The 12,544-nt window shown below is 34.6% G+C and overlaps 2 protein-coding genes across 3 annotated transcripts; one reads left to right on the top strand and one right to left on the bottom strand.

Annotated features, from left to right (window-relative positions):
- Positions 1-5,663, top strand: LOC25494211 (U-box domain-containing protein 34). Its single transcript, XM_013603002.3, has 9 exons — positions 1-275; positions 1,365-1,486; positions 1,603-1,718; positions 2,058-2,185; positions 2,359-2,654; positions 2,775-2,873; positions 3,370-3,798; positions 4,355-5,104; positions 5,233-5,663. Exons 1-9 carry the CDS (start codon positions 113-115, stop codon positions 5,422-5,424), a joined length of 2,295 nt encoding a protein of 764 aa, XP_013458456.1. The 5' UTR covers positions 1-112; the 3' UTR covers positions 5,425-5,663.
- A 682-nt stretch (positions 5,664-6,345) lies between these two features.
- LOC25494210 (factor of DNA methylation 1) lies at positions 6,346-12,544 on the bottom strand. 2 transcript variants are annotated; one of them, XM_013603001.3, is made up of 8 exons: positions 12,377-12,544; positions 9,934-10,817; positions 9,557-9,738; positions 8,854-8,943; positions 8,440-8,727; positions 7,909-8,130; positions 7,571-7,808; positions 6,346-6,597 (listed from the first exon to the last, which is right to left on the bottom strand). In XM_013603001.3, the coding sequence occupies exons 2-7, from the start codon at positions 10,808-10,810 to the stop codon at positions 7,578-7,580; spliced, it is 1,890 nt and encodes a 629-aa protein (XP_013458455.2). In that variant the 5' UTR covers positions 10,811-10,817; positions 12,377-12,544; the 3' UTR covers positions 6,346-6,597; positions 7,571-7,577. The 2 variants fall into 2 exon arrangements, with proteins under 2 accessions (XP_013458455.2, XP_039689783.1); XM_039833849.1 differs by lacking the exons at positions 6,346-6,597; positions 12,377-12,544 and adding an exon at positions 6,671-6,915 and having other exon boundaries at positions 9,934-10,810.

Raw genomic sequence — 12,544 nt, 5'->3', positions numbered from 1 at the left:
GAGTAGTAAGCAGGCGAAGGATAAGTCAAAAGGAAGTAACAGAGTGTCGTTGACGAAGATTCATTGATTGATTCATAAACAAACACCCACCGTGTCTTTGTCTTCTTCGAGAATGTCGACACCGAGATCGGTTGCAGTTGCCGTCAGTGGCGGCTCCGGCGCCGCCAAGGGTAGCCGGCGAGCTTTACAGTGGGCTATGGAGAATGTCGTGCCTCAAGCAGATAGACTCATATTGGTTCACGTTATCCCTAAAATCACTTCTATTCCAACCCCAGGTATCTCAATCCCTAGAATAAATAAGTGCTTATATATAAGTTGTTTTCTATAACCAAAGATAAAATAAAGTGAAATTGTTTTCATAAACTATAAGGTGTTGTTTCTATAAGACTAAGAGCTTACAAAAAATAAAATGAAATCGGCTTAGGTACATGTCATAGTTTGTTTCACAACTTGATAGTGATAACACACATCTATGTCCTTGAGGTATAACTGGATTCTTTGAAAGCTTGATTAGGGAGCTACCATCTCGTTGAATAATAGTTGAACTCTTCCTTTCTAGTAGATATGTTAAATTCTGGCTGTTACTTTTATATTAAGCCTCAATTCATTTCATTTAGGGTATGTTTGGATTGCCAGAATGTTGCATAGCTAAATGAATTCGGGAATTCTGTATAACATTTAAATAAGGCTTAATTCATTTTGTCATTCATCTTCTATAAAGCTTCCAAAGCCTCGATCCTTCCTCCAAAATTATATCCATGAGTGATTTCAAAGTCTTGTTCTTCTTCAACACAATAACACTTGCGCAACTCATGTACAAGCAAACTGCTTTCCATTTTTTTCTATGATCAGGGTGCTGGTTGTACAAAAGAACCATCTGTCATACTTCAATTACTACTAAATACAGAAAATGTCTGTTTCTAATTTAATTCAGGCTCGTAATTGTGCTCCAATACCAGATGTTATGACAACTGAAAAAAAAGAACTAAAAGTAAAAGTTTCTCTACTGCACTCAAGAACTGACTTTGGCTATTATTCTATAGTCTTGCATAACAAAGTACAATAAGAAAAGACACTTCCACATGTTCAGCTCTATACAAAGTGGGAAAGATAATAAAATTACCACATTACCCCTAAACATAGGAATCAACTAAGGTAAGCACACAGAACAACAAAAATAAACCTAACATTGAGGGGCAATGAACCTTAATAATTGACTGGGCAGGAGACTGATATTAGCCAATCACATGGTTGTAAATACAAGCACCTTTATGGTGCAAGTGTTCTGTTAATTTTATATGATTAGAAACTGCTTTTGGTGACTGAAATGCACTGCTTGTGTGTTTTGGGATTTCTACTCACAGCTGGAGGGTATATTCCCATTTCGGAAGCAGACGCCCATGCCTTTGCAGCTTATGTGCAGGATGTGAAACAGAAGTCTGAAGAAATCTTTGTTTCATTCAAAAAATTATGTGAATCAAACACGGTGTGTTTCTCTCTACCATGTACAGATATATGTATAAGTACTTGGTATATGAAGCAAAATAAGTGACTTTGAAAAAATTATGGTCTCTTAATAAGATCAATCTGAAAATTTTGTAGATAGAAACCTTTCTGCTAGAAGATGACAATCCGGCAAATGCACTTCTTAGCTTTATCTCGGAGTCTGGGGTTCAAATATTAGTGCTGGGCTCTGACGACTCAAATTTTATTACAAGGTATGTGATTCTAAATCTACAAAGCATTAAAGCAAGCACTTCGTTTTTGAAGTTTTTTGTTATTAGTCCCTGCTTGAAATTGTAAATGTCTACGAGCTTTTATGTAATAAATTGACTTGATTTTCACTCCCTGCAGGTATCTACTATCTAATTAGATTTTTGCAATCAGGAGTTATGGACTTCCATGCTCAATCTGTTGCTACAACAAAAAACTTCCTTTGGGATTATAGTGGAATTAATTTTCACAAACAATTTCATGAAAGAAATAGGATGGATCAAAGTCAATCCAATATAATAACCCTTTTACAAAGTTCTTATAAAGTTCTGGTTTTCTTCTAGGAAGCTAAAAGGACCTGGCATTCCGACCACCATTCTAAGATGTGCTCCCGACAGCTGTGATGTATATGTTGTAGATAGAGACAGAATTGTATCAAAGTTAGCTGATTCTTTATCTTCACATTCTCATGGTATGGTTGAATTTATTGCATTATAAGATCTTAGTTCCTGCATCAACTAATGGTGTGGCCATCTTATCTATAGTTTAGATAATCCTTTTTATCGAACTAGGGTCCTGGATAAAATGTTTGTGGAATAAGTTATCGAATTTCTGATTTTCTTTTTTCTTTTTGTTCTCCAACAGAGGAAGGCCCAAGGTACACCGTGTCTAATCAAATAAATAAATCAGACAATGGTGCTGGTGTTGGTGGACAAATGTCTGGAATCAGTGCATCCTCAACAGAACTTAAAGTTCTAAAAAATTTCAGATTTCTATCAATATCAGAGCATAGTTACATTGGTCTGCAAACCTCTAGTCGTAGGAGTTCTTTTGAAAATTCTACTATAAGTGAAGAAGCAAATCCAGAAAACTATGGAGACTACGTTGATACTATCAGTCTGCGCTCATTTGATTCCATTGCTTCTGCATATCATGAACCGGTAACTTTCTTTTTCTTGGTTAGATCTTAATGGCTCACAGTGTAATGGCTTGCAGTCACAGTGCTATATTTTGTGATTCTTCAACATGGCATAGCATTCATACGAAGTTTACTTATGCAGTTGGTCATGCAAGAAGTAGAGAGGTTGCAACTGGAATTGCAGAATACTATTTCCATGTACAAACAGGTTTGTGAAGAACTGGTTCACGCTCAAAGCAAGGTGAGAGTTTGATAATTTTTTATTTCTCTTCTGTTTGTAGAAGGAAATGCATGTAGGGGTCTCTAATTCAGCTAAACTATCCCCCCTGCATCACTTCAAATAATTTGTTAGAAAATGAAAATGTTTTTCTGTAATAATATATTATACTGCTTATTAATTATTTCAAGTTTAAATTTTGAATATCTAAAACTTGATCCAGAGCCTTGGCATCAAAATTTAACAAATAAATTATAAAATAAAATAAAATAAAAAAATAAATGGGTTCGGTCATATTCAAACATAACGTATGTGTCATGTATGATTTCAATATATTTTTATTTCAAAATCAGTTCATTGAAAGACACTGCCATCTCTTCTTCACTGTGGTACAGTTTCTAATTTGGAGAATAATATAATTTAGAGCTCGGCACTTCACATAATTTGTTTATGCAATCAGAGTAATTTATGGCTTAATGATACAAAATAGCTCTGTTTACATGTATGCCTTCTCTTTCAGGCCCTTTTACTTTCTTCTGAATCTCTCGAAGAAGCTAAAATAATAAATGCTTCCTTGAAAAGAGAGGAGACTTTGAGAAAGATTGCTGCTGAAGAGAAAGCAAAGTATTTAAAAGTCATGAAGGAACTCGAGGAGTCGAAAAGCATGTTTGCCAAAGAGTCATATGAAAGGCAAATGGCAGAACTTAATGTCCTTAGAGAATCCATTGAAAAACAGAGAATTGTCGACACATTGCTCTCAAATGACAGGAGATACAGAAAATATACCATGGATGAAATCAAGATCGCGACAAACAACTTGTCTGGGGACTTGGTAATTGGTGAAGGAGGATATGGGAAAGTTTATAAGTGCAATCTTGATCACACACCAGTAGCTGTTAAGGTTCTACATCAGGACACAATCAACAAGAAAGCAGAGTTTCTAAAAGAGGTTTTCCTTATGCTTTGGTCTTTTTCTTTTTTTCATTTGAAACTGTTTATGAGAGACTGAGAGAGTTTTTGAAACTTACTGAACTGTTGGGTCATCTGTTGGGAGTTCTTCAGAAGATATTTTAAAGCTCTAAAGCATGAATTGATTTATAAAACTTACAAATACAAGCTCAAGTAACCAAGTCACTTTGGAAACTTTTAAAAGTGACTACCCCACTAACCCAACTGACGAGGTTGACTGATATTAAGTTACCGATCAGCAAATCTTGACTCATCTAGCTTCATTAGAATTTATTCTTTGTTCTCTGCGCAGCAATAACCCTCATTTCAAATCTTGCTGATTTAAAAGTTAAATGATGTTTTGTTCTCACACTCCCTTAGGTCGCATTTTTCATTGCTTTCTAATGACATGCACTTTTCATATATTTCAAATGAACGTAACATTTGAATGCTGCAATAATAAGAGAAACCGAGAAACCTTCCTTATGTTGTTTTGAATGCTGCAATAATAAGAAAAACTGAGAAACCTTCCTTATGTTGTCTCCCATTTATTGCAGGTTGAGATTCTTAGTCAACTACACCATCCAAATATGGTTTTGTTACTTGGAGCCTGTCCTGAGAATGGTTGCCTTGTTTATGAATATCTAGAAAATGGAAGCCTAGAAGACTATCTTCTCAACAGAAATGAAAAACCACCACTTCCTTGGTTTTTTCGATTTCGTATAATTTTTGAAATGGCTTGTGGTCTCTCATTCTTGCATAATTCAAAGCCAGAACCTATTGTTCATCGAGATATAAAACCCGGCAATGTCTTGTTAGACAGAAATTATGTTAGCAAAATTTCAGATGTTGGACTGGCTAAACTCATTTCCGACGTTGTACCTGACAATATCACAGAGTACAGAGAATCCGTGCTTGCCGGTACTCTTCATTACATGGACCCAGAGTATCAAAGAACTGGCACTGTCCGACCAAAATCAGATGTATATGCTTTTGGAGTAATAATTCTCCAGTTGATAACCGCTCGCCATGCACGTGGACTTATTACGACTATTGAAGATGCAATTACTAATGGATCGTTCCGTGATATTTTAGATAAATCAGCTGGAGATTGGCCACTGAATGAGACAATTGAATTGGCTGAAATTGGCCTTAAATGCACTTCCCTTAGATGCAGAGATAGACCAGAACTTGATACTGAAGTTCTTCCACTGCTCAAAAGACTTTCTGATATGGCAAATGCTAGTGTCAAGATAGGAAGAAGTAGTGCACACACCCCAAGCCAGTATTACTGTCCAATCCTTCAGGTATAAACCTGCAGATATGATAAACATGTGATTATTGTGTTGTCATATCTATGTGTTGCATATATCTTTTTTTTCTTGAAGATGTATTTTTTCATTATTGATTGACTGATGACTGGTGAGTACCGCAGGAAATAATGGATGAGCCATATATCGCCGCGGATGGTTTCACTTATGAGCACAGAGCAATCAAAGCATGGCTCAGCAAACACAATGTGTCACCAGTAACAAAGCATAAACTCCAGCATTCTGAGTTGACTCCAAATCATACTTTACGTTCTGCCATTCAGGAGTGGAAGTCAGAAGTGACCTTACTTGATTAGCAATTGCATGCTGTGAATTCTCTACCTCTCATCTCAACCCTCTTTAACTTGCAACGTAAAAACTGTCAGGATTTGGACTGTACAAAAGAATTGTAAATAATATTGGGAATTTTTTTACGAATAAAAAAAATATCTCGTGCCATTGTATTTAGCTCAAATTACTGAAATTTGTTGGATAAAAATGTAAGTTTAATCTAGATGAAATAAAGTTAAAACATTCGTGTTGACAAAAAAAAAAAGTTTAAACATTCGTGTACAATGAGACATTGTTCATTATTAACAACCAAGGCAATTTTCAAATGTAGTCTGCTACTGATCCTAAATTTTGGCATAAGCATTTAATGTAGACTAATGTGATATTAAAATATTAATTAAATACTAATTAAACAGCATAACTATCCATTACTAGTTTTTGTGGAGTAATTAACAACCCATATATATATATATCCACTAAACCTGCAATAATCCTGCTTATGATCTTGTTGCATTGCATTACATTACATTTCATAGGTGGTGGTGTAGGTTTAGTTTTGGCTGTTTGTGACATTGTTGGAAGAAATAATGATTACGGACAATTTCATGGATACCGAAAGCGGTATCGAAATCAGAATCTGATCCCTCTTCTCCTTATATGATCCAAAGTATCTCGTTCTTTTTTTAGAGGAGAAATCACAAAAATTGTTGAACCTATAAGTTTTCCTTCCAAAACTTCATAGTTAAATTTTTTGATAATTTTACAATTGGTTTTGATTTATGATCTCAATCATTGATTTTTTTTTATATTAAAACAACAAAAACTAACAGTTTGCATTACACTTTATCTTGTAAAGTGAACCCCTCATTTTGGATCCATTTGTAAAGTATAATTAGCAAACATTGGCATACATGTAAAAAAAATGGCATAAAATAAACATCCGAATATATGCGATAACCAGCAACCGTTTCATCATCATTAGTTCAGACTGGAATATTAGAACTGAAATAGTCAAAATATTAATAATCCACAATAGATAGATAAAACAGCTAACTGAAGTCTGAAGCCCATTAAAAGGTCCTACTTCTATCTTACTCATAGTATATTTAATGCTATTCAAAGTCAAGGTACAGCACTACATTCCCATGAAAATGATCCTGCTTTTCCATCTCCCCATTGAGATAAGATGTACTTCTCCCCTGCAAAACCTCAAGATAAACTAGCTCAGAATTTAACAAGCATATTAACTGAATTGAAATGAGAACTTGCACAATTATGTGTAGCTGTCTAAATATCAGAAACTTTTCCTTTCTGAATAAGATTAAAAAAAGCAGGTGTATTATATCAGTCATTGTTTGATTTCCATCATTTGCTTTTCAAAATTATCCATGACAGGAACAATTGAAAGGCCCAAGGTCTAACAAACCAAATACCTTTTGAATTTTGATGCAGTGATTGCCTAGCACAGGAGCATCAACATATGTCAGGTGTGAAGCTTGAGTTTGTTTGACATAGACCTATCTTATTTGACAAACTTGTAAACTAATTTGTGGTTACTCGTGGTAAAGCTTTTAACAAGTAGTTTAGAGTAAATAATGTATATAAAAATTAAAATTCATATATATAAAAAATCATATGAACATATCTTTTATGTCATTTTATGTTGATCAGTTAGTTTGCTAACTAATTTTAACAACCACTTGAATATCAATCAACTAGCTTTTCATTTATAAACTTTCAACTGTAGTCCATTAGCTACTAGTTTAACTTATAAACTACTTAAACTATTGCCAAATAGATACTACAGAATGGAGTGTGAATAAACTGACCCAAGTCACACCCTTGACTCATTTATGGAAACCAATCATTTCATTGTTCATAAAAAAATCATAGAATAGATTGATGTATTGAATTAAAATGCACTATTAAGCTATTAACTAATTAAATAACTCATTCTAGATATTAGACGACTTTTAATATAAACTTAAATTAGTATATTATTTAATTATTTAATGCTGCACCCGACAAGAGTCTAAAAGTTGTTACATGTGCCTATGATTGCAACTGGGTTACCATGTCATTCTTTCCAAATTACTATTTTAGTCCGTGAAGCTATCAATGAAAAATCAATGCAATGCTGAAAAAGTGCTCAGCTGAAATTCTGAAACATACCTTTTTCCTATCCTCTCTTGCGCTTAAGTTGCTTCATATGTTCCACGATATAAGTAATAACTTCTTTTAGTGTTGCCTTCCTCTGTTCCTTGAAGTTCCACAGCTCATATACAGCATACCCACCACTTGGATTGTATTCATTTACTTCTTTCAAGGCTGTTTCAACAGCTGAATATATCTCATCTCCCCATTCCTGCTTGAGCTTTTTTAACTTCTCATCTTCCTCATTCATGACTGACTGTGTCAATATAATAGTATTACCGTGTTAATTATTATACTATTTCTACATTGAGGCATAACTACTGCAAAAACACAGAGCATGTCTTTATGGTACATACCACATGGCTATCATTCTCTCTGACGACTTTAAAAGGGTGCCAAGCTGAATTCTTCACATTCTCCTGCCAAAAAGAGCAAAGCTCCATGGCCTTCATCCCAGCTTCTTCTTCAGAAAGAAATCTTTTCTTGCAGACATTCACAAAAACTTTCTGATCAAGGTCTCCCATTCTTTTCGTCCCAATATTAGTTTTATTATTACCAGTCAGCATTTCATTTAACCCCTAAAAAAAAAAGAAATTAGAGAGAGAGAGAGAGAGAGAGAGAGAATGAGGGGGGAACAACATTAGTCTCCACAATATACTCACAGCAGAACAACAGAATATCAAAATTCTTATTTCCTAAAGAAAGGTGGAGACAATCTTCACGAGGTACTTTATAAGTTAGCGTGAAGAAATATATGCACCTTGTTTGTTAGTTGGTTATCGTTAAGAATACAATAAGATAAAGGTTAAAAGGATGCAAGAATATGAGTAACATTTCTTTTGATATAGAATTAAAATAAAATCGAGATAAAGTAAATGAGATCATACGGCTATTAACTCTTTACGAGCTTCCTGTAGTTCATCATTGCTCTGGCGCTCCTTGGCAATGAGGGTTTGATTCATAGACTCCATATCCTCCAAACTTTCTATTTTGTCTGCCAATTCAGTACTCATTTCTTCCATTTTTTTCTTAACAGCTTCATCATCTTGATCTCCAAGATGTTTCATAACTTGCAATTTCCCTTTTAATTCCTCAATTTCCATTTCTAATTTTTGTTTGGCATCTAGTTGCTTTTCCAATTGAAGGATCTTGTTTAAGGCCTCTTCTTTTTCTCTCTGGTAGTTTGGAAGTCCACATCAGTAGAAGACATTTGCAATGGATGATAACATTGATAAGTGATAAAAAAATACGCTGTTGTAGTATTTTCTTTTTATAAACAAGAGAGTAAATAGAGGGCAAACCTTTTGCTCTTCAACAAGCCTGAAGACATTCTCATCGGCTATCTTCTGCTCCTTTGAAGCCAACATGAGTGATTCATTCCTCGAGTCTTTCTAGAAGGACAAAGAAGTAATATTTGAATCTTGTGGAAGCACACATGAAGGCTGATGATTTTAAAGTCTTAAGGCACATCAAACAAGTAAAGATTAGAAAGTGGGATGACAGAAAGCACATCTAGGAGATGTGGTTTTTTATGGATTTTAAAAGATTAATTTTCAATCCAAAAAAAAAAAAGATGATTTTTCAAATGACAAAATCGCTTACTAATATTTCATATACCATATGAAACTGCAAATCTTTATAATGAAATTTCGACATAAATGAGGTAGTTAAAACTAGAACCATATATTTGTAAAAAAACTAAAACCATATATATAAATTGATATTTCCTCGCAATAATCGGAAGCTTTTGGCATAAAGACTCTCGGTCAAATTAGCAGATGGTGGAAGACCAATAAAAGTTGGGATTCACTTAAAGGGAGTCAATAGGATCAAAATAAAGCACTTTGTTATGCAAATCAAGAGCAACCAAGGACATTAGTAGCAGACCATCGACAAAGACGGGTCTAATTTTTTGCAAGGACAATGGTAGATAAGAACATATGATCAGCAACAAAAAATATTTAATATGGGCATATATTAATTGAAAAATGTAATATATGTTACCTTCTTCTTGTCCTCTTCCAGTTTCTGCCTCTCTTGATCAGTTAGTACCTCACGTTTATTCAGATCTCTGCTCCAGGTATCTAGCTTCCGCATTTTTTCATCCAATTCATTACGCAACTTTTCTTGTTCTTCCAAGATCCTTCGTACCTCTTCACGAGCTTTACGCTGCATGCTCCTTGACTCTGAAAGAAAAAAAAAAAAAAAAAAAAAAAAAGAGGGAGACCTTTTTGTAGCATTAAAATCTAAGCAAAAGTTTTTTTCTACTCTACTGCTTCAATGAACGTACAAGAATATAAAAACATACATGGCCAAACTTGAAGCACACGGCCTTTACATACAATAAGACAAAATCAGATTCTAACAGAAATTATACAAACCTTCAACAAAAGCATTGTGAAGCCTGTCTTTCTCCTCCAGCATCCTACTTAAAGACATGGTCTTCTCGTTATACTTATATTGCATTTTGTTGAGGTTTTCATTTGTAATATCAATTTCATTAGCCAGGTTTTCCACAATGCTATTTCTGCTTTCAGATGCTTCTTGAACAATATCTGAAATTGTCCTCAGCCTTCCTTTGTTCCGAAGGTACTCCCCGATTGGCCCTCCACAATTATAATCATCTTCACGTGCAACCCATCCATAAATGTCTGAACTGGCCTGCATGTCCATTGAATTCCAGTCCTTCTTCCCATGATGTTTAGTTTCAAAGGATTTCTCAAATTCACTTGCATTCATGAAACCATTCCAGTCATTGTTGAAGTCTACTACAGCCTGAGTGTCACCATCCATGAAGAATACATGGACATCCAATGGTCTGTACTTGGCAAATTCCTTTAGCCAGTATCCAGAATCATTCAGTTTGCTCTTAATATTAACAATTATGCCTGTCCATGGCCAGACATAGTTCTCAACCTGTGGTGCAGGTTGGTTGACAGCTTCGGTCAAAGGCGGGGGAGGTATTTGGTCTGCTTCATTTGCTAGGTCAGTCTCCAAAAACTTTGCCAGAGCGAGGTGGTTTGCCTTTTGTTTGGCGTTTCTGTTTGCTGAACCTTTGCTTACTCCAGTTGCATGTTGCATCAAATCCTTATATTTGAACTCTTGCTTCTTTTTTCCAGCACAATATGGACACCTGAGTGTACCGTTTAAATTCTTCACTTTGTATTTACCATCCTTTAACTCCTTATAAGGTTTGTCAGAGTATTCCTCAATCTCAGACTCGCTGATATCTGACTCTTCTTCAGAGCTGTAGTCCATTGAAGCTCTGCATACAATTACAAATGTCAGTTCGTAAGTATAAAGTTGCATATAATTTGATGAGGAATATTAATCAACAATGACCAGTAGCATGTAATTTAAAAGAAGAAAAGAACATTAATCAACAATATACAGTTGCATATAATTGAAAGGAAAAAACTAATAATAACAAAACAAAGGTTAAATTTTCGAATAACTCAGATGGGATATTTTTGACTGGTAGTAAAGGGTGGAATATGCAGGTTAATTTTAAAAAAAGAGATATCCCATTCCATTCTATAACACCAATCCACATACCCTAAAAAAGGACACTTTCACAGAATATGAATAGGTTAAAATAAATAAAGTTGGTTGAAAAAGAAAACAGAACTTGTCATTGACAATTTGACTTTTGGAATGGTGATTCTAAACAACAAATTTTAAATTGCGGAGGAATTTGTCTCAAACATTTGCAGATGCCCGATAGAGAACAAATTCAAAGAAGCACACCAAATACACAGGTATAAAGAAGCATCTCTCGATAAGGGCATAAAATATATGTTTTACATAAAAGAAAACAACATTATAGTGAGATAGATAGACATGAGAGATATACATGATGCAATTAGGAAAAAGAATAAGATATCCCCCAGAGCAAAACAAACTAAACTGCATAAGTGCATAACATGCATTGTGCACAATATACAAATACAAATTCAGAACATATAAGGAAAACTACAGCCATGCATGAAGCAGAGATACATCGTGCGCTACTTATTAAAAATATAGATTCAGTAACATGCACTCTCCTCCCAAAAGAAAAACCACACACAACTAAATAACTAAAAATTGTTAAAATACAGTCTGCTTCTAATTGAAAGAAAGCTATGAAACACTGACATAAACACTGGACACGACATAGACACGTCATGGAGAGAACGAATTATTTGTACATAATCACATGTGTCAGTTTCGTGTTAGTGTCCGACACCGACCGACAAGTGTGGGACACTGAACACGCCTTTGATCAGAGGTGTTGGTGCCACAGAGTAAGAAAGACTGGTTGAAACTAGGAAAAATAATAATATACAAATAAAAGACCTTATAATACCCTAGTTGCTATCACAAAAATGCAGAGCTAGGAATGGGAAAATAAACGGATAGAAAAATAATAACATTTAAACTTTCATAGGTATTCAACTAAAAATCACATATCTCCAAAATAACATAACCTCTGACATAAAATTAAAGTAGTAAATATCAAAAATAAAATGAAAAACACAGAATCTAAAAAACAAAAAATAAAATTGTTGCCGTTCATGCACAATGCAGAATTTACTTCAAGTTCATGAAGTTCAACATCCACTATTAACCTAACCCTCACCAATTAATAATTAACATATTTAGTACGAATATGAGAAACCACATTTGCAAAAATAACTTAATCGAAAACAAAAATGACTTGTAACGGCGAAAATCACTAACAAAAGTATCACATAATACATGCAATTCTACAGTAGAACGAAAACAACAACTATTTAAGCTCAGAGAAAAACAAAATGGGGAGTAAGAGAGAGAGAGATTTACTTTGAGGTGGTTACTAGAGAAGGGTTACTCGTCGGGAATGCCGAAGGGCAGCGGTGGTCCGATCAGAGTAGAGTGTGAGGTGACGTGGGACCTGGCTTCTCTTACAAAAAAGAGAAAACTTTCTGTATCCTGCTATCTGTGTTTGTTTTGTAATAAAAAATGGGAACC

The sequence above is a fragment of the Medicago truncatula genome, chromosome 4, assembly GCF_003473485.1.
Source record: "Medicago truncatula cultivar Jemalong A17 chromosome 4, MtrunA17r5.0-ANR, whole genome shotgun sequence".
NCBI lineage: Eukaryota > Viridiplantae > Streptophyta > Magnoliopsida > Fabales > Fabaceae > Medicago > Medicago truncatula.
This window is presented reverse-complemented; position numbering and strand designations above follow the sequence as displayed.

Excerpts from the sequence above, each read along its gene's own strand:
- LOC25494211 (XM_013603002.3), top strand. The coding sequence starts at position 113 with ATGTCGACACCGAGATCGGTTGCAGTTGCCGTCAGTGGCGGCTCCGGC. Across the intron at positions 2,655-2,774 it reads CTTCTGCATATCATGAACCG|TTGGTCATGCAAGAAGTAGA; the intron begins GTAACTTTCTTT and ends TTACTTATGCAG. Across the intron at positions 3,799-4,354 it reads AAGCAGAGTTTCTAAAAGAG|GTTGAGATTCTTAGTCAACT; the intron begins GTTTTCCTTATG and ends CATTTATTGCAG.
- LOC25494210 (XM_013603001.3), bottom strand. The coding sequence starts at position 10,810 with ATGGACTACAGCTCTGAAGAAGAGTCAGATATCAGCGAGTCTGAGATT. Across the intron at positions 8,728-8,853 it reads GGCTTGTTGAAGAGCAAAAG|AGAGAAAAAGAAGAGGCCTT; the intron begins GTTTGCCCTCTA and ends CCAAACTACCAG. Across the intron at positions 8,131-8,439 it reads CTCGTAAAGAGTTAATAGCC|GGGTTAAATGAAATGCTGAC; the intron begins GTATGATCTCAT and ends TTTTTTTTTTAG.